Source organism: Hyperolius riggenbachi, chromosome 6 (assembly GCF_040937935.1).
Source record: "Hyperolius riggenbachi isolate aHypRig1 chromosome 6, aHypRig1.pri, whole genome shotgun sequence".
In the NCBI taxonomy this organism is placed as follows: Eukaryota; Metazoa; Chordata; class Amphibia; order Anura; family Hyperoliidae; genus Hyperolius; species Hyperolius riggenbachi.
The window spans coordinates 326,136,514-326,158,336 of NC_090651.1; the positions used below are offsets into that span (position 1 = coordinate 326,136,514).

The following is a 21,823-nucleotide window of genomic DNA, read 5'->3' on the forward strand; positions in this document are numbered from 1 at the left end:
TGTCCTTCTACTCCTAAACATGACTCTTTTAGATATCTCAAGGTTTTAGTTTATGTATAAACATTTACAAAGCAGATTTAATGTTTCATGGTCTCTGCTCAATTGCAGTGTCTCTAAAGTCCCAGAGTGAAAATACATGAACTATTGACCTGTTTATCTTTTCCTCTCACAGTAAAAAGCCCAGGTATCTGCTTAGGAAAGTGTTTTTAAGCTTTAATTTGTTATCAGTGAGCCGACTGGGTCCTGACTGGAGAAAAACAATCAGTTCCATAGCTAATTATAAACTCTTTCAGGCAGGAAAGAAAAGAAAAGGAGCACAGCATAAGTGTCTGTATGCTGGCCACTGTATATGCACATGTCTATCTCACCATGTCACGTTATCTCTGGTACACTTTAAAGGAATAATATCAATACCCAAGTGTTCTAAAATGACAATGTACAAATAATGTCTAAGTAGCTGTGTAAACATTTTCCTACTTTTCATGTTAAATATCAGAGGCAAAAGCTGTAATTTATTGAGGGTAGGATTTAGCTATATTGGGACAAATCAATTGCAGAAGGGGTGTCTGCTTCAATGCACAGCCAGAGTTGCATATCAGACTACAGAAAGCAAATATCAAACATATCAAACTCTGAAAGCAGAAACAGTATGGAAAGCTGTGACAATTAGTTACATTTCCTCTGCTCTCTTCAGACACTTCAGTCAGAAACACAGGACACAGAAGCTGCAGCTGTCGGGAGCTTTCTCTCTGTCACACACAGAGTTACACAGAGTTAACTGATCAAGTGTGAGGGGAATTTCCCCTCTCCTCATGGCTCAGTCTGCGTCAGTAAAGTTTGAAAGTATTTTGATAACAGTAAACAAAGAGGTTGCTACTAATATGTATACACCAGTACTTAGCAGCACTTCCCAAACAATTCCTGTGTCAATTGAAAAAAATATGTGAATCGATAGTATTCCTTTAAGGACTTTCTTAGCTCAGGATATAAGAAATGGTAGCCCCCTTTGCATCCTTTGAAGCAGGACCACTTGGTAAGGTAGATACTTTTTTCCGATCAAGAAAAAAACAACTTTCTGGTCTGGCCCTCCTCTTGCAGCCCCCCCCCCCCCCCCTCCAGTCAAGGGCCATGTGAGTTGGCAACATTGGAGCCACAGAGCCTTCTCGGGCAATACCAACCTGCAGGTACAGGTTTCATAAAGCTTATGCGCACAGTATTTGTTTGTTTATGTTTTTCAATTTTTGATAAAAACATTAAAAAAACATACATTCTAAAAACTGGTGAAAAGTTTCTCTAAATTTTAAATATTTGGGCCGACATAGTTTTAGATGACTGTAGGGAAGTATGTAAAAGAGGTGAAAGAGACAAAACATACAGTATAACTGTAGCAAATGCTGCATACACACTCTGCATCAAACAACTGTTCACAACTGTTTCAAAGGCAAATAAAGAATATATGACACAGCTGCACTCGGTGAGCTTCTGGCAGAGGGGCTGACAGTGGGCAAAAATAAGACTAAACAGTAGAGGTAGAGGATGGAAACCCAGATACATCAAACTGTCCCAGAATGGAGACTCCAGAGAAACAAGCCGCTGATTCTATCGGTTGAGCTCATTGTAGGCACTTTCTGATGCATACTGAAGAACCTGAAAAGAAATTAAATTAATAAATAGAATTTAGCGAACACTTATTCATCAGTTCTGGAGCTTCACACTGACAGTGATGATCCTAATCAGCTAATTACGATTTCGTGAAATTGTGTTTACATTTTTGCAATTACGCCTATACGTAATTACGATTTGTACATTCAATTGATGTTTTATAATCATTCATAATTTCCTGTCATTTTTGCGTAATTTCGTGCTGACTTTAGCAGTGAAAGGCCTCAATACTATTGTCACCAAAATTGCTTTCCCTTTCCCTTAACATACTTAGCAGTTTTGGTGAGCATGTATGGGAGCTTTGCTATTATTGCCAAAGTTGGCATGAAATTACGCAAAATGTTGTGTAATTATGCGAAATTACACATGGATTACATTTACAGGCAAAATTAATAACGAATTTTCCTGAAATTTCGCATTACAATTTAGCCTTGTAATGGCGAATTACAATGCGAAATTACAATTAGGCAAAATTTGTGCTTACTATCAGACACTCAGTAAAGGGGCCCATACACTGGTCGATTTCAGCCATCGATCGATTCTATAGAATCAATCAATCAGAAATCGATTCTATCAAATCTATTGATCAATCAATTTGTGGCCAATTTTGATCGATTTTGATGGATTTGATCTGTCTGACAGGATAGAAAATCAAGGTCAATCTGCTGCTGGTAGCAGATCCATGGCCCATAAGCCCCGTCTACACCATACAATTGTTTGTGCGATTCGATTCAATACGACGTGTCCGATCGAATCAAATCCCGATCGGACATGTCGGATTGAATTAAACCGACCAAAAAATTGTATGGTGTAGATGTGACTGTAGAGTTGCATTGAATCTTTTGGTCCAATAATGCATTTAGCTAGATTTCCAGTAGATTTAATTCTGAAATCTATTGGAAATCTGTTCCTAGTGTGTGGCACACATCAGATAGATTCCTGTCAGATTCAACTTGACAGGCATCTGACAGAAATCTATCTGATGGTTGAATCTGCTGCAAATCTATAAGTGTATGACCACCTTTACTGTTGCCTGGACTGGGTAATTACAAATGATCCTTTAATACTTGGGCACTGATAAGGCTTAAAGCTATTACCAACACCAATCACGAAAAACGAATGAGGCTTACCGGAGCCCTCAGACCCCAAACTATGAAGTTTTGGCACATTTTATCAAAATCATTGGCTTGTCAAATATCTGATAACTCCTCCCATGATCTATATCAGTGCTGTCCAACTTCATGGACGTGGGGGCGTGGCTAGCATCTGATTTTTCGGCTAGAGGGGGCAGAGCATCAATGTCCTGGCTTTGGGGAGGCAGAGCCAAGCGCCAACAAGAGGTGGGCCTGCCAGAGGAGGGGGACTGACTCAAAAAATAGTCCGGGCAATTTAGCCCGCAGGCCACCAGTTGAAAAGCACTGATCTATATTACTCCATTCCCAGCAGAGTATCTAATGTAATGGGAACAATAAAGAAAACAACCGCTTGTAAGTGCATACCATTAACAGTTACATTTAGATCATAAATATCCTCCATACAATAAAAACTTTTATTGTTTCAACTGACATCCGGGCCTGTACTCTGGGGGCCCACGGTACATATATGCATATATCAGACACCGCTGCTGTGCAGCCAATGTCCACCCCGTCCCACTGATTTTGCTAATGTGCTTCATCAGAAACAATTCTGGCCAATTAGCAACAATAGTTGTACAGATACACTAAACTGCAGCAGAAAAGTAAGCTGTTTGTTCTGTTCTATGGAAAGGGGATGGTGAGTGAAGGATGAATGATATTGCTGAACTATAGCAGTCATACATAACAGTTGTGTAGTTATACACCTTATTGTTGCCCAGTTTATTTTTTTTTCTCTCAGTTTTCAAATATGCTTCTAGGTGGCATAATATGGTATAATTATAGAGTTATGGGAATATAAATACTACACTGAGCAGTTTTTCCCTAAGGTCATTGAAGTCTAGTTTTCCAAAACAGAGCAGTACTGCCGTAAAATGCTTATTGCTTCCTGCTACTATTTTGTAAATGTATTTGGTGCCAGTGCAATAACCTAATATTATGGGAGCTAGGATCCACTGAAAACGGGCTATGGAAGCCTCTCTTCTGCACTCTTCTGCATAGTAGCGTAGTAGAGCTACCTGCCCCAGCACTGCATCCAGTCTCCTCTTCCTGGCAGCCGCACGCTCTAATCTTGTATACTGCTGCTCACAATGCATGTCACATGATTGGTAGCTGGGTATGCAGCATAGAGCTAATGGCTTCCAAGAAATAAGAGGCGATCCAATGCAGCGCTGAAGCATACTTATAGGTGAAAGTATGATGTTGTTGTGTGCCTGGGGCAAAAAGGAAGCCCCACACCCAGTGGCGTACCTACAATAGGGCTGCAGGTGCTCACAACACCGGGTGTAGTCATGGCTAGTGGTACCACTGTGGTGCTAAGCCACTGTGTTCTTCCACCTGGGACCTTTTTTTTATAGCTTGGGCAACATTTGGGAAAATAGCAGCACACAGTGCAGGGGACTGTACTACTTCCTGCACTAGATGTAGCACCCCTTCCCCTTCCTGTCCCATGGGCAATGTGTCTCTTCGCTCTCTACACACAGCCTGCAGTGAGTGAATGTGCAGAGCAGCAGGGTGAGTAGAGAGAATGATTGCTGTGCTGCAGCTGGGACATTAGCAGAGAGAGGTGTCAGGAAGTGTTTATTGCTTCAGAAGTTGCCTGTCATTAGTAGCCATGTGCACTGGCTGCTGTAATACCAGAGTGCCCTAGACTATTGATTATTCATCCTGATCAGAGTAATTAATCAATAATGCAGGGCAGTCTGCTGTTGCAGAAGCCAGTGATCCAGGTGCTGACAACCAACTTCTGTAGAGAGCAGAGAAGCAAGCATCAGGCAATTTGGATACGTTTGATTGCAGGTAATCGTATCTCTTTTCCCAGCTCCCCCTCCCACCATGTTACCTTCCCCATGACTCCTTCATCTTTTTAGATTTTAGTGGCTTCTTTTTACAGCATGTCCCTGTCAAACAGCAATGGTGATGTCTGCAGTCCTGGTGAGAGGTCTTCCTGCCATTTCTCCTCTCCCACCAGGCTCTCAGTCTTGTGCCTCTGCCTCTTTATCCCCCCCCCCCCCCTACGCATCCCCCTGTTTCGTATGTCACCCTTTTTTGACTGTCATCAGAGGAGTTTACAATCTAATTGTACCATGGTCATAGTCTAATGTCCTACCATATTATTATTGTGTACTATTTATAGTACTATTTATAGTACTGACATTTTCTGCAGCACTGCATAGTTGTCAACTCTGTCCACATCCTGATGACTCCTCTTCCTTCAAATCCCCCAAAATTTGCAGCAACATGCTTTCCTCCCCAACCCGTCAACCCTCACATCCAAAAAAATTGGCTGTTGGGGGAGGGGGTGTCTGTAAATAAGCAGCGCCGGGTGTCAAATTCCCTAGGTACGCCACTGCCCACACCCCACCATTTATAAAAAAAATGGGAGGAGGTGAGTATCAATGTACAGTAGAACATTGCTGATCTAGTCAGCAGCTCTTGTTCTGCTGTAAGTTTTTTATGTTACAATTAGATGCTCTTTAAATATTTAAACACTAGACTTACCATATATGTAGGTTCTTCTCTTGACTTCTCAGCCTAAATGTAAACAAAAATAAAAAATAAAAATACTAATTTACAACAAAGTTAGAAAATGTGTTGCAGGGAATATATGATGCATTAGATTAATTATTATAAACTGCTGGCAACAAGTTTTTGTGGACTCCCCAAAATAAACCCATAGGGACCTGATTCACAAAGCGGTGCTAACAGTTAGCATGCTGGTGAAAAGCCGTTTATGACGCCTAAACTCAGTTTAGGCATGATAAGTTTAGGTGTGATAAGTTTAGGCATGATAAGTTTAAGCACCAACTGGGTTAGCACCGCAGTGCACAGGTGATCAAAAGTTTTGCGCTAGCAAAGTCTGGTGCACTTCGCATAGAATTTAATGGCGCTGCTTTGCGTGCGGGACTTTGCGCGCGACCTAAACTTATCTAAACTTATCACACCTAAACTTATCATGCCTAAACTTATCATGCCTAAACTTATCACGCCTAAACTGGCTTTTCACCAGCGTGGTGCAATGGTTATCACGCCTAAAGTCTCTAACTGGGTTAGTACCGCTTTGTGAATCGAGCCCATAGTGTAATATTTCCTCCATTGGGACAGATTGGATAAAGTGCCTGAATATATACAGTACATGTCTACACACACTTTCAGCTGAAGCCCAACTGCAGGAGAAAGTTTTAGTTTCAGGACAATATGGAAATGTTTGATTTTCTCCTCACTTCCTGTCCCTGGGACCTCCATAGATTTTCCTAGCCTTAGCGTGAACCCTGGTGGTCTCTGGACAGGACTCCATCTTTTTTGCAACTGTGTAAAAGGAGGAGAGGGACAGGATTTAAGGGACATTTTTCCATATAGGCTATATTGTATTTTGTATTCACACTGTTAAAACTGAAATAAAATGTTGCTCAAGAGGTAGACTAAAAATTGTCTTTCAACCCAAATGCATTATTGCAATAAAATCATTCTTCAATGTGTTAGCATGTTATTTATCCAGCTTGCCACTTGGTGGCGCAAGCTGCTCACACATGCTGTTTTGTTCATCTATCTCCTTTGGTTCTGTTATATTGTAAACATTATATACTTAAAGAGAACCCGAGGTGGGTTTGAAGAATGTTATCTGCATACAGAGGCTGGATCTGCCTATACAGCCCAGCCTCTGTTGCTATCCCAAATCCCCCTAAGGTCCCCCTGCACTCTGCAATCCCTCATAAATCACAGCCACGCTGCTGACAAACAGCTTGTCAGAGCTGGCTGTGTTTATCTCTATAGTGTCAGTCTGCTGCTCTCCCTGCCTCCTGCAGAACTCCAGTCCCCGCCTGCATCCCTTCCCTCCCTGCTGATTGGAGGGAAGGGACGGGGGCAGGGACTGGAGCTATGCAGGAGGCGGGGGAGCAGCCGAGACTGACACTACAGATGTAAACACAGCCTCAGAGCATGGCTGTGATTTATGGGGGATTGCAGAGTGCAGGGGGACCTTAGGGGGGTTTGGGATAGCAACAGAGGCTGGGCTGTATAGGCAGATCCAGCCTCTGTAAGCAGATAACATTCTTTAAACACACCTCGGGTTCTCTTTAAGTAATACTTCATAAACTTTTTTTCATATTTAAATATTTTCGCTCTCCATCAGCAGAAATCAGGTAGATAGCAGCAGCAGCATCTGTAAGCTGCATTTTGATTTATGAGGGTTGCCGCACAGTTATCACATTTTTAAAATGTCCCCTGCCTACAGCATGCTTTTGGGATGAAGAGTGTAACATGAATGCAGCCAGTGAAGCGAGACTTGGTGAGACCCATTCTGCATCGCAGGTACCCTGGAAAGGCCATGCTCAATGTATACAGCTTTTTACTGGACGAATAAAGTTATGGCTAATTACAGTAATTCTTTATCTTACTTACTGTCGCCAGATCCAGCACATTGTCATATATGGCATATGAGTCTTCTCCTGCCATTTCTCTCTCCATGGAATATCCTAAAGAGATAATAAAGGATACTGTATGAAATTTAAGAGGCACTGCAGTAACGTATAGTAGAAGTATAGTAGTGTGCAGTCAATTATTTAGGATGCTCAGATGTAGAGTTGGGCCGAACGGTTCGCCTGCGAACGGTTCCATGCGAACTTCAGTGGTTCGCGTTCGCGTCCCGCAGGCGAACCTTTGCGGAAGTTCGGTTCGCCCCATAATGCACATGGAGGGTCAACTTTGACCCTCTACATCACAGTCAGCAGGCCCAGTGTAGCCAATTAGGCTACACTAGCCCCTGGAGCCCCACCCCCCCTTATATAAGGCAGGCAGCGGCGGCCATTAAGGCCACTCGTGTGCCTGCATTAGTCAGAGTAGGGCGAGCTGCTGCAGACTGTCTCTCAGGGAAAGATTAGTTAGGCTTAGCTTGTTCCTGTCTGGCTGCATACCTGTTCTGTGAACCCACCACTGCATACCTGTGCTGTGAACCCACCACTGCATACCTGTGCTGTGAACCCACCACTGCATACCTGTTCTGTTCAGTGGACCCGCCACTGTATACCTGTTCATTGAACCCACCACTGCATACCTGTGCTGTAAACCCACCACTGCATACCTGTGCTGTGAACCCACCACTGCATACCTGTGCTGTGAACCCACCACTGCATACCTGTTCTGTTCAGTGGACCCGCCACTGTATACCTGTTCTGTTTAGTGAACCCGCCACTGCATACCTGTTCTGTTCAGTGAACCCACCGCATCAGTGCGCATACCTGTTCTGTTCAGTGGACCCGCCACTGCATACCTGTTCTGTTTAGTGAACCGCCACTGTATACCTGTTCTGTTTAGTGAACCGCCACTGTATACCTGTTCTGTTTAGTGAACCCGCCACTGCATACCTGTTCTGTTCAGTGAACCCACCGCATCAGTGCGCATACCTGTTCTGTTCAGTGGACCCGCCACTGCATACCTGTTCTGTTTAGTGAACCGCCACTGTATACCTGTTCTGTTTAGTGAACCGCCACTGTATACCTGTTCTGTTTAGTGAACCCGCCACTGCATACCTGTTCTATTCAGTGGACCCGCTACTGCATATCTGTTCTGTTTAGTGAACCCGCCACTGCATACCTGTTCTGTTCAGTGGACCCGCCACTGTATACCTGTTCTGTTTCAGAAAGGACCTTCAGCGCAGCTGGAGGCATTGTCACAGAGAAGAGAAGTCGCCTAAGTCACAAAAGTGTTAAGTACCTCACCTTTATCAAAATGAATGAGGCATGGATCCCGGAGGGCTGCTGCCCGCCCCAAGACTAAGTCAGTCCCCGCACATACAGCATCTCTGCCTGCACGCCGTGTGACTGGCTGCCTGGCCTGCCCCAAAAAGACTAAGTCGCTCCCAGTCCCTCCACACAGCATGTCTGCCTGCAGGCCGCTTGACTACCTTCTCCGCCACCACCAACAGGGTCCGGGACTCCAGGCGGATTGCTGAATTTTTTAGGCCGCTGCTAGCAGCGGCCGCTGTAATAATTTTTCGGGTGCGTGTACATGACTGCCTAATTTTTCTGGCTGCACTGCGGGCAGCTGCAACAACAAAAGAAAAGGCATGTACATGCGCCCATTCCCCTTCGTGATCATTACCTTGCCGTGGTGAAGGGGCTTGCGTATCACAATGGAGCAATGACCGGCGCCTAGATGAGTGTCTCGGGGGGCACACCCACGATAATAAGGTCGTTGCCTCATTGTGGTCAGACCAAATTTGATCAGCTGGACAGTCACTGTTCTGTCATTCAGCTACATCAGCCAGATGACCATATGGGCTGTAAAGCCACCAAAACCTGCACTCTCGCCATGGTGCGCACCAGTAAAGCACGGCCGTCACTACACAAACAGCTGTTTGCAGTGCGTTACACGATGAGTTTGGTGTGTCAGTGTGAAGCAATACCTTAATTACACTACCTGATTGATGTATACACATGCAAGATGTTTGAAAGCACTTTAGGCCTGTCATTTAGCATTCAATGTGATTTCTGCCCTTAAAACGCTGCTTTGCGTCAAATCCAGATTTTTCCCGGGGACTTTTGGCATGTATCCCACTCCGCCATCCCCCCCTCCAGGTGTTAGACCCCTTGAAACATCTTTTCCATCACTTTTGTGGCCAGCATAATTATTTTTTTTTTCAAAGTTCGCATCCCCATTGAAGTCTATTGCGGTTCGCGAACTTTAACGCGAACCGAACCTTTCGCGAAAGTTCGCGAACCCGGTTCGCGAACCGAAAATCGGAGGTTCGGCCCAACTCTACTCAGATGTAGAGGTGTCACAAACATCAATGTTTGGGTTTGTGGATGCCAAACTCGAAGTTTGAGTTTGCGTGAACCGGTTGAACCGCCATAGATTTCAATGGGCTGGTGAATTTTAAAACCAACAGGGACACTTTCTGGCGACAAAAGTGATGGAAAAGTTGTTTCAAGGACTGTGGTATGCCGGAGGGGAAACTATGTCAAAAGTCCCAACAAAAATTATGGAGTTGACTCAGAGTCGGGTTTTAAACTTTAAACGGCAGAAATCACAGTACATTCCTACATTTGAGGCATAAAGGGCTGCTTTAAAATGTGTGTATACATGGTGGTAGTTGTAAGGGTTATGTCTGCTTCACAGTGACAGACTAAACGCCGAATTTACTGAGATTGAGCGCTAACAGGTCTGTAAGGCCCTTCGGTGTGCGGTGCTGCATGTGTGCTCAACTGAACGGACCAGTGGGGCGTGTAGCACAGGTTATGATGGGAAGTTATTAATAGAACTGTACGATGGAACCAGTGTACAACCTAATTAGTATTTTTTTTTAATTTGGCTTATTTGTGAGCTTCTCCGTGTTAACTAGTTACGCGACCAGCCACATGAGATTGAGTGCTACCAGGTCTGTAATGTGACACTGGTCAGTGACACTGACAAGAGATGCGATGACTTAGCTGTGCACATGTATGCATAGGTTTTGTAAATTGACGTAAAAAAAAGAAAAATGTTTTGCAACGCTGTAGCAAAGGCAAGACAGTTGAATGTTTGTTGCATCCCTGGTGAGTATAACTGGCAAGCACAAGCATATATGGGTCTGCATGTTGGTTTTTATACAAAAAAATGTAATTGTTATTTAGAAAAAAATGTTATTAGTGCACTGGGTGGGGATTGCCTTCCTGGAAAAATAAGTTCTTCTGGGTACCTTCCACTGCGGTGTCCAACAAATTTTTTTAAGGCCTCAGACTCCACTATCTTGTATGGTAACAGCGGGCTAACAGTTCCGACAAACCAGCTGTCAGATGCTGGGCAAGGGGGTGACTGGCAGACATTGGCTTCTTACGCTCAAAAATTTATTTGACAGAAACCTGACTGAGAGGAAGTTGAAGGTTAGTTGCCTTTAGTTGTCAGGCTCTCAGGACAGGGAAAATAAACTTCTCCCCCCATGAGGCCCCCTGCGGCTGCATCCCTTGTAGGGTCTATTGCTACGCCCCTGGGCACTAGAAGATCCAACTGCAGCAACCTCTGCCCCAATGTCTGCCTACATGCGCTGCCCTAAATGCCTGCATGCGCAACCCCGTCTGACCACAAGTGTGGCCACATCCAAACGTGCACGACCACGGCCATCGAATGTGCACTACAATGGCATGCATGGATGCAGATTTGGGGATTTTATTTGGATGGATGCAAGAGGCAAGCATGTACTCTTTTCACAAAATGAAATGGATTATCTGTTAATTTGTTGAATATTGTTTGCAAAGTCAGTTGTTCCTAGTTTTTTGATCAGCTACTTCCTTTATATCTTTATTCTGAATGAAGGTAAAATATTGATATGCCCATACGTGTTTACCCCTGCAGGTCATGTCATTGCATAATGCACAGTAAAAGTTGGTAGTACCGATAAGATTCCCATGTGCTTCCTGCTCATGGCAATCTTACCAACCTATAATGAATAATTCCCATAATAAGATAAACGTGTATGTACAGTGCCAGTCCTACATTCAACTAAGCGGTGTTCCTTTTTTATTTTCCTTATTGTAAGAGTCAAGAATCCAGGGTTTGTTTTCTGCAGGCAGAACTCACTGAGAAGTAATTACAGGTAATAAATCCAACATTTAACTGAAATAAATACTTGCGAGAGCCAGAAACAGATGTATAGTTGAATATTTGTCTTTATGTGAGTTGAATACATATTAGAGGCAGTCTAGACTTTAAAATGACATTTTTAGCCTTTCAAAGCAAAATAAGACTATGGGCTTGATTCGCAAAGTGGTGCTAACTGTTTAGCAAGGGTGTGCTAAACAGTTAGCGCGCAAAGTGTCGTTTGCGGTCTTTTGCGCGCGCAAAGATTCACGCGATTGCGGACTTTTGCACGCGCAAATCGCGGCAAGTTTAAAAGTCACATTACTGCAGCAGACATATATATATGTATATACATTTGCTCAGTTAATACACATAAAATTAATCTAAATATTAATAATCAATACAGTCCTTATAAAGAAAGAAATAATTATTGGTAAAACCTATAATACAATGTATTACTTTGAAATACAGTTAAATGCTGGATTCTGCCAGTGATGCTTTGGGCCAGTGAAACATTTTTGTTGGATTGTTTTGGTTCTGGAGGATTGTTGACGTGTTCTTGTTGCAAGGCCGTCTCAGCTAGCTGAATACTCATAGCTGATAACATATGCTATGTTTTGGGAACAGGCCTCATAAAATATGAGAAAAAAAGAAGGGTTTTTCCCAATTAGTTAAAGATGTTAAAATGGTGGCATCTGGCGGTTGAAAATATTATATTTATATCTTCTTAAGAAATATATAGAACATGCCTCTATGGAAGTAAGGCGCAGTAGGTACATTAGATTTCATTCATTTCTCTTTGCCTCCTCTACATACCTCTTGTGACCTCGTCCCTCACAGGCTGTACACACTTCTTATATAGGAGGAAGCAGACAGTAAACAGCACTGCAACAACCACTGCCACTGCACAGACCACCCCACTAATGAGCGCAGTGCTTGCATTACACGTGGAGCATTCTGCTGTATCTGAAAACAAAAATAATTCAAAATCAACTTAATTAGCCAAGTACAACAGAAGTCACACTCGGAATTATTTATGGTACACACGGCATTGGTAATAGTGCAATTAACAGATGTTAAAGGACACCTGAAGTGAGAGGTATGTGGAGGCTGCCATATTTATTTCCTTTTAAGCAAGTTGCCTGGCAGCCTTGCAGATCTATTTGTCTGCAGTAGTGTCTGAATCACACACCTGAAAGAAGCATGCAGCTAATCTTGTCAGATGTGACAATAATGTCAGAAACACCTGATCTGCTGCATGCTTGTTCAGGGTCTATGGCTAAAAGTATTAGAGGCAGAGGATCAGCAGGGCTACCAGGCAACTGGTATTGCTCAAAGGATACCAGAGCCCAAAAGAAGAATAGAAAACAGGGGGGTAGCAAGCATGTATGGTGAGCTGTCCTGATGCTCCCCCCTCCCCCCGTTCTCCTCTCTCCCCATCGAGCACCTGCAATTGCCCTGTGGCCTGTCATCTGGTCGGTTTGGTCGGGATCCAGTGTACCTGCGCTGGCCGGGCTGTACGCGTACTACAGCACGCAACCACATCCAAAAGCGATCTGCGCATGCGTGTAACCTCACAATAAGATCACGCGCATATGCAGAGCACCTTCAGCTGTTTCTATTCATTTTTTTGGGCTCCGGCATTGCTTAAAAGGAAATGAATATGGCAACCTCCATATACTTCTCACTTCAGTTCTCCTTTAAAACAAAAGACTGTAGGAGCTGGTATGACAGTGGCGGTCACTTAGGGCTTGTTCACACCTAGGACGTTTTGTGGTTTTTTGTTTTTTTTTTGAGCGCCGGCGATTTTAACCTCTTGACGACCAGCTAACGCCGATTGGCGTAAACTGGTCGTCTGCAAGTTTCCATGGAAACGGCCGCTCGAGCGGCCTTTCCATGTCCGTTCACGGAGGTTGTCTCCGTGAACAGCCGGAGAGCCGCCGATCGCGGCTCGCCGGCAAAATGTATACACGCGAGGAAGAAATCCCCGCTGTTTACATCATACGGCGCTGCTGCTCAGCAGCACCGTAAGGCAGATCGGTGATCCCCGGCCTCTGATTGGCCGGGGATCGCCGTCATTTGATAGGCTGAAGCCTATCCTACAATGCGCAGGACGGATATCCGTCCTGCGCAGCTCAGAGGGGAAGGGAGAGGGAGGGAGAGGGACGGAGCTCTGAAAACGCTGCGGAGGGGGGCTTTGAAGAGCCCCCCCCCGCAAAGCGCAGAGAGCCGGCGGCGATTAGACCCCCCCAGCAGGACATCCCCCTATTGGGAAAAAAAGGGGGTAAGTCTGATCGCCCTGGCTAAAACCTGATCTGTGCTGCGGGCTGGAGAGCCTACGCAGCACAGATCAGCCAGAAAGCCACTGGTCGGCAAGTGGTTAAAGAACACCTTAAAATCGCTTGTGCAATGAATCCTTATGGGATAGTTCATATCAGCGGGTTTTGTCTGCATTCCGCTCACCATTTTTAGGGCGTTTTTCTACAATGGAAGCTGTAGGAAAAGCACAAAATGCTCACAAAATCGATTTGTGCAGCGATTGCGTTCTCGCTTTTAAGAATTAATACATTGTATTTATTATTTTCCGGGTCAAAGAGTTCACTTCCTGACTTTGTAGTTCACTTCCTGACTTCGTCAGGAAGTGAAAAAATAGAATCGCTCTGCAAAAGCGCTTTGAAAAGCGCTGTACACAAAATAATACTGCGCAGCTAGCTAAGCGCCAGGAGGGGGGTGGGGACACACTCACAAAATCGCAAAACTCTCTAGATGTGAACAAAGCTTTACAGCGCCATCTGGCATCTTTCTTTTTTTTAACTCAAAAAAGCAGTTTATTTAAATGTCAAGGTAATGCTACAACACTGCCGATGTGAAGCAGAATTCAAGCACAAAGTTCAGCACATTTAGACAAGATAACGTACTGTAAGGTCACTTAGTCCAGTATAGATCTTCAGTGCAATGGGGTATCTCACAATAAAAAGGTGGGTATAGCTGACATGTTACAAAGTAAGTTCCTATAAGGTATGCAGCACATATATTCACATATATAACTTTACATGTACATATTATTACAAATTATAAGGAGGATGTTTGTCTGTCTATCCACCTGTCCCATATTAGGTGAAATTTGTTGGGGGCCTTCCTATGTATATAAACCAGCTTCTTATAAGAGATCATATTATCCACACGTCTCACCCAGTCTGCAAATAGTGGGGGTCTGCTGAGAGCTATTTAAGAGAAATTTCTTGTCTAGCGTGAAAGAGGGTTTGACACATAAATAATTGATCATTATTTTGAATATCCTCATCAGTGATGAGGCCAAGAAGACATAGTGCAGGGTCAAGTGTGACTGGGCATCCCATTTTGTCATGGAGAAACTTTATTACCTGGGACCAATATGTAGCAACGGGCGGACACTCCAAGATCAAATGAAAGAAAGTTGGTTTGGGTGTTAGACATTTGGGGCATTTATCAGAGCGGTTTGTGTCAAACTTAGCCACCTTAACGGGGGTAAGGTATGTCTGGTGAATAATGTATAGTTGAGTAAATTTTTCCCTTAGGGCCCGTTCACACTTAAAATCGCAGAATGCCGGCGATTACCGCTGGCGTTTTGCGGGAGTGATTTTCCTGCGATTAGCGTGGAAAAATCACTGGACACTGCGGCGGTTTTGGAGCGATCGCGATTAGCGTGCTATGCACGCTAATCACGATCGCAAATCGCGGAACGCTCATCGCCGGCAAACCGCTGCATGCAGCGCAGTTGCGGTTATCGCTAACCGCAACCGCGGCAGTGAGAACACTGCCACTCGCTACATTGTGTAGCGGTTCTTGCAGAACCGTTAGCGGTTTGCCGTGAACGGGAATCGTGCGATTCCCGCTCAGGTGTGAACGGGCCCTTATGCAGGGAGAGACTAATCTTACTGCTGATAGAGCATATTCCCAATCATCATCTTCTAGAGTTAAGCCACATGCAACCCATTTATCTCTTGAAGGGGCGTTGTAAGTATCAGCTTTGTGGTGTATGAGAGCTGAATAGAGAGTACCAATCATCATCTGGGATCTTAACCTCCTGAGCGGTATGGACGAGCTCAGCTCGTCCATCACCGCCGGAGGCTGCCGCTCAGGCCCTGCTGGGCCGATTTTTATCAAATAAAGCAGCAGCAGCGGCGAAAGAGGGCCCCCCTAGCCGCCTGAGCCCTGCGCAGCCGGAACAAAAAGTTCCGGCCAGCGCTAAGGGCTGGATCGGAGGCGGCTGACGTCAGGACGTCGGCTGACGTCCATGACGTCACTCCGCTCGTCGCCATGGCGACGATCTAAGCAAAACAAGGAAGGCCGCTCATTGCGGCCTTCCTTGTTTATTATGGGCGCCGGAGGCGATCGGAAGAACGCCTCCGGAGCGCCCTCTAGTGGGCTTTCATGCAGCCAACTTTCAGTTGGCTGCATGAAATAGTTTTTTTTTAATTAAAAAAAAACCCTCCCGCAGCCTCCCTGGCGATCTCAATAGAACGCCGAGGAGGTTAATATACTGTATTATGTATAATATACATTTTCAATGAGCAGACATTTTAATGGGCTGAAGCAGAATAATCCAAATTCGATTAGTGCATTTTCACGCTACCTAAATTTTCATAATTTGCATAAGAATTTTCACAATTCTTCTTCAACTTAGGCTATCATTCATAAAGCATTTCCGCATGCGGAAATGCTTAATACCGCTGACTTTACCGAACACTCAGCAAAATCCCCATTCATAAAGGCTCTTTCCGCATGAAAAGCTGACATTCCCGTGAAGAGCGATACATTTCCGCCTTGTGCGGATTTTTCTAGATTAATCTAGAAAAAGTAACAAACACATCCATTCATAAAGATTAGAGCAAGCGGTATGCGGAAGGAAAATACCGCTTGCTCGACAGTAGCGATAGGCGGGCGGATTACTTGTGAATGAATGGGACGGACCTCCCAAGCAGCATCAGACAGAGGAGCACGGAGGGAATCGGGCATCTTTTATGTTTCCGCATGTCTTCCGCCACGCTACCACCAGCTTCCTCCAGAAAACCTCTGCACTTGTATCGCAACAGGCAAGTTTTTTATGAATGACCACCCTGAAGTCTTAAGTACCGATTGCGGAGAAGAACGGTGTTTTCCCGCACTACCGACTGCACCTTTATGAATGATAGCCTTAGAATTATTTGCAACTCGCTGACCACCCGTAGCAACAACTTTACAAGGAGGTCCTGGGGCTACCTAAAGAAAAGTTGAACTTCTGCTGGAGAAATTCTTTTAAACTGGACACTAATTCTCTTAAAGGAACACTATATCAATACCCAAGTGTTCTAAAATGACAATGTACAAATATTGTCTAAGTAGCTGTGTAAACATTTTCCTACTTTTGATGTTAAATATCAGAGGCAAAAGCTGTAATTCGTTGTGTGTAGAAATTAGCTGTGTTTGGAATCTCTCATTTGCAAAGGAATGAATCTTTGCAGTTTGGCATGCTAAGAACAGTGTAATATTGAAACAGAGTGATATGAAATGCTCCTGGTTTCAGGTTTCACACACTCACAAATGTTTATGTTGCACATAAGATGCATTTCCTCTGCTCTCTGCAGGCACCTCTCTGAGAGCTTTCTCTCACACACAGGGTTAACAGATGTAGTGTGAGGGATCCCCCTCCCCTCATGTTCCACTCAGCATCAGTTTTGGCGACACTGAAGTGTGCAAGGAGTTATATAACAGTAAACAAAGAGATACGCATTCAAATGTATACACCAGTACTCAGCAGCACTTTCCAAACTATGCCTATCTCAATTGAAAAAACATGTTAATCAATAGTGTTCCTTTAATTCTAGTCTACAGTATATTTTGCTACCACTAAGTCCCCTAACCCTAAGGCAAGGTTGACACCTATCATTGGGATAAAAATAACTTTTTTTCTGCATTTATTTTTCATGTTAAAAATTCATGTTCACATGCAAATTTTGTGCGCATTTTTTAACCACAGCTAATGAGTCAACAGGAATTTGCATGCAATGTGTGAATTTATGTTGTGAGATGTAAGCGGGTTTTTGTGCATGCTAAAATGCAAACGCCAATTTTGTGAATTTTAGAAGTGCGATTCTCCATTGGCTTTTATGAGCTGTATGCTAAATTGCTTTTTACACATTTGCAATTCACACGGAAATTTTAGTAAGTATGAACACTGCTTGTCTAACTCTAATTCTGATAAATTCAAATGACCCTAATTCTCCTAACCTTAATCCCCTGGCCCCAATGACTAATTGCTAACCTCAACTCTCCTAATCCTAATTCTAAACATTACCCCAATTCTCCTACATCGGTGGCGTAGTGGTTAGCGCCCTCGCCTTGCAGCACTGGGTCTCCGGTTCGAATCCCAGCCAGAGAACTATCTTCAAGGAGTTTGTATGTTCTCCCCGTGTCTGTGTGGGTTTCCTCCGTGCACTCTGGTTTCCTCACACATCCCAAAAACATACAGATAAGTTAATTGGCTTCCCCCTAAATTGGCCCTAGACTACAATACATACACTACATGATATAGACATATGACAATGGTAGGAATTAGATTGTGAGCTCTTTTGAGGGACAGTTAGTGACAAGACAATATATATACTGTACAGCGCTGCGTAAGATGTTGGCACTATATACATATAAAATAATAATAAAGTCTAATTCTCCTTGCTCCAGTTCTGCTCATAACCCTAATTCTCCTAAACCTAATTCAGTTAAGCCTAACTCTCCCTCTAAATTCTCCATATTTGTCAGTTACATATGTACTGATTGTGTTATCTCCATCTGTTGGCAGTTTGTGGTAAGTGTTGGCATTTTTTTTATTTTTTTTATTTTTACCAAGCTCAGACCATCAGGCCCACTCCTTTTGATTAAAGGGAGATGCTGTGTGTCAATATGTGTGAAATGTGTCTGACAGCCTGAGGAAGAATCTGCCAATTTGAAACCGTCATGCTACCTAGTCCTAGACCCGACACATGATTTCTTCATGTTTTTTTTTTTTTTTTATGATGTTACAAATAAAGCTTAGAAAATGTTAACTAGTGCAGAGCCTTTGTGAGGACTACAGATGGGGGGCCAGGGAGCAGCACCACAAAGGTAACTACAGGCTTGCACCCTGCCTTTCCCCAACAGCCCACACAGTGGCGTAGCTAGAGGTTATAGAGCCTCATAGCAAAACTTTCATGGGGCCATCAAGATGCAGACACACAAGCAATGTCACCTACCCCTACTGTATAGATATGAGTCAATTGGGCAATCAACATTGCATATAGTCCATGGGAACTAAGACAAAATCAGAAGGTGAAGAAACACAAGAAGGTTAATTGTGAATCAAGTTTCAGTACACCAGGGCCCCATAGCAGCTGCTATGGCTATTGCTACCCCCCTGAGCCCACACCATTATGGGAAGGAACATTTTATACTTTTTCGTGCTATGATGCTTGGTTTACTTTAGCACATCAGCACCAGGGGTGTAGCAATAGGGGTTGCCGAGGTAGCAACCGCATCGGGGCCCTTGGGCCAGAGGGGCCCGAAGGGCTCTCCCTCAACTACAGTATTAGCTCTCTATTGGTCCTGTGCTCATAATAATCACTTCTATAGATATTTTGTATAGTGGTAATCACTAACAAACTGTTCCCCATCCCCTTCTTGCACCTCTGACACTGCAGTTGCCTTTGGCAGGTTTTGGTGTGCCGTATCAATTGTTGTGGGGCCCCATTATAAAACTTGCATTGAGGCCCACAGCTCCTTAGCTACGCCACTGATCAGCACTCGACCTTTTTTTAGGATACTACAAATGGACTAACATGACTAGAGTCACTTAGCCGGTGATATAATTAAAGGTAGGTGCTCACCAGATATGGACAGGTTGAAGAGGTCACTGGTGTTTTTGGTGGCTTCATTCTCAGCCTCACACTGATACACTCCAGCATCCTTGCGAGTCACTTTGGAGAACGCGATGGTCTTGTTATCTGCGGATACAGTGACATCAGGCGCGAGGGGGGTGTTGTCCTTCCTCCATGTCACCCTCTCAGCATTGTCTGCGGAACAGGTCAAGTTGAGGGCGTCATATTCTTGGATGTCCGAATGGGAAGCTGCTATGACAGGTTTGCTGACACGCTCTGTAAACAGAATGTAGAATATTACACAGAAGACCAACGCAAGGCAATAGTTAACCTTACGCAGAGGGATCTGAAAGCAGCTTTGGCTGGACACTTATTCCCATTTTTCTGTACCAATATCATACTTTCAAATTATTTAAATTAAAATAAAGATGTATGCATAGAGGAGAATTCCACAATCTTTAAAGAATAACTATCAAAATTAACTAAAATTTTAAATGCCACATATATTTCCAGCAATTACTAGCAAATAGCAATACAGAGGCTTTTTTTATCTATTCATGTTTTTTATGAAGAAAATGACATTTACAGAGAACAGTTCTCACTGTGGGCATTACTGTGGAGGACTGTGTCCAGCACATCCAGCATACACAATCAATCTTCACTGGCTCTAATCCTGTGACCGGAATAGCTCTGTCACCCAGCCCCCATACAACCTACAGACATACAACTGGTATGGGTGAGTAGTTCTGTGCATGTGCTCATTTGTGCTGCAAAATTCATATTTCTTTCTTTTATAGTTTTTGAGATATTCATGTTTTTATAAAGGTCAAAAGGTCAATCAGGCCCCCCTACAACATCACAAAGGCTGAGTGAGCCTGAGTGAACTTTTGTCGGTTGGTAGTCTTTAATGCCTTTTCACCCCAAAAATTGGCAGACATTTTTTTTAAATTAACGCCAATGTATACCATTATCGCAAGAAATTGCGACAAGCAGGAAAGGCCCAATTCGCCATAAGATTGAGCATAGAAAATTTGCTCGCTCATTCCTAGACGTCATCGATCACGTTTTGGGCCTTGTCTACGTCACTCAGACTCTCCTACTGGAATATCTTTCCTGCTTCTAACACACCACCATCAAAAACAAATTGTTCATTTGCTGGTTTATTCTGGGAATACACAATGAGTTTTTTTTATCAGATTTACTGGCCAATCGATTTTCTGATCAATTTTCCAATTGTGTTTCCAATCAATTTCCATTTACTTCTATAAGAAAATTGATCAGAAAAATGTTCTAAATCAGATCGGACCTGTTGTAAATTATCAATCGAGCCATCTATCTGCCAAAAAAACCTCATGTTGTATTCCCAGCATAACACTGTGACAGGTGCCGTCGTTAATACAAATTCAATGTTACTTGAACTTGTCAGTGGTTTTGATGTTGTGGCTGTACAGTGTCTAGGATCCAGTGTAGTGGTATAGTGATCACCATAGCAGCCATGGCAGCTGCTATGGGAACTGTAGCCAGGGGGGGCCCAAGGTTCTTAACCATCGTTAAGGGGATTGGCTGTGGGCCTCATGGAGACCTGCCCCTATTTGTAGAGTAGCGAACGTAGAGCTGAATGGAAGTTACATACCTCCCTGGGCTCCACCGATGGTCTTCTTTCCTATTGAGGCTTCCCCCGTCCTCCTGTGTCCCACGGCGGTCTCGCTGAAGCCCCCGGAACGCACAGGTGACAAATCCGCCAGCCTGTTCAATATTTACCTTTCCAGGCTCCAGCGGGGGCGCAGTATCCGCTCTTCTGATGGACATAGGCGAAAATAGCCGATCTCCGTCGGGTCCGCTCTACTGTTCAGTAGAGCGGCCCGACGGAGATCAGCTATTTCTGCCTATCTCCATGGGAAGAGCGGATACTGCGCCTGCGCTGGAGCCCGAGAGGTAAATATTTACATCGCCGCTGCTCTGGTAGGATTTTCGCCGCCGCCGTGGGACCGAGGAGGATAGGGAAGCCTCAATAGGATCAAGAGGCTTCCCCCACCCGAGGTGAGTACCCCTCAGGGGAGTTTTTTTATTACAGATTTTCTTTAATGATTATCACTCTTAAAGTGTATAGAAAAGTGATTATTATGAGCACAGGACCAGTAGAAAGCCAATACTGCAGTTGAGGAAGGGCCCCTCGGGGCACCTCTAGCTCAAGGGCCCTGATGCGGTCGCTACCTCTGCACCCCCTATCGCTACGCCCCTGCACCCCCCCCCGCGCAGACCCTCCCCCACCCGCTATTACCCCTCTGCTCCCCAGGGCCCTGAAAGTATATTAGTAGCAACAATTGCCTCAGTCCCGATGTGTGAGCGAGCGGGCAGCAGCTGCACTTTGAGACACGCTGTCTCTCTCTCACTCTATGATCCTGCGCGTGCCTCAAAGCGCAGTTGTTGCTTGCCCGCTCATACGCCGGGACTGAGGTAATTATTGCTACTAATATACTTTCAGGGCCCCGGGGTGCAGTGCGAGCGGGGGGAGCAGGCACCCAGGATCGGTGCTGCGGGGCCTTATCAGAGGTCGGGGCCCTGGGGCAGTTGCCTCCTTTGCCTCTATGGTAGAGCTGGCCCTGC

At 44.4% G+C, this 21,823-nt stretch overlaps 1 protein-coding gene across 1 annotated transcript in view; it reads right to left on the reverse strand.

Moving 5' to 3' along the window:
- Positions 1–492: 492 nt before the first annotated feature.
- LOC137522198 (carcinoembryonic antigen-related cell adhesion molecule 5-like) overlaps positions 493–21,823 on the reverse strand; it is a 75,681-nt gene continuing 54,350 nt past the window's right edge. Inside the window, exons 9-13 of the mRNA XM_068242229.1 lie at positions 19,226–19,492; positions 12,165–12,314; positions 7,197–7,270; positions 5,298–5,330; positions 493–1,647 (exon numbers count right to left, since the gene is read on the reverse strand). Of these exons, the coding sequence (XP_068098330.1) occupies positions 1,600–1,647; positions 5,298–5,330; positions 7,197–7,270; positions 12,165–12,314; positions 19,226–19,492 (572 nt within the window). The 3' untranslated portion in view covers positions 493–1,599. The remainder of the gene's footprint in view (positions 1,648–5,297; positions 5,331–7,196; positions 7,271–12,164; positions 12,315–19,225; positions 19,493–21,823) is intronic.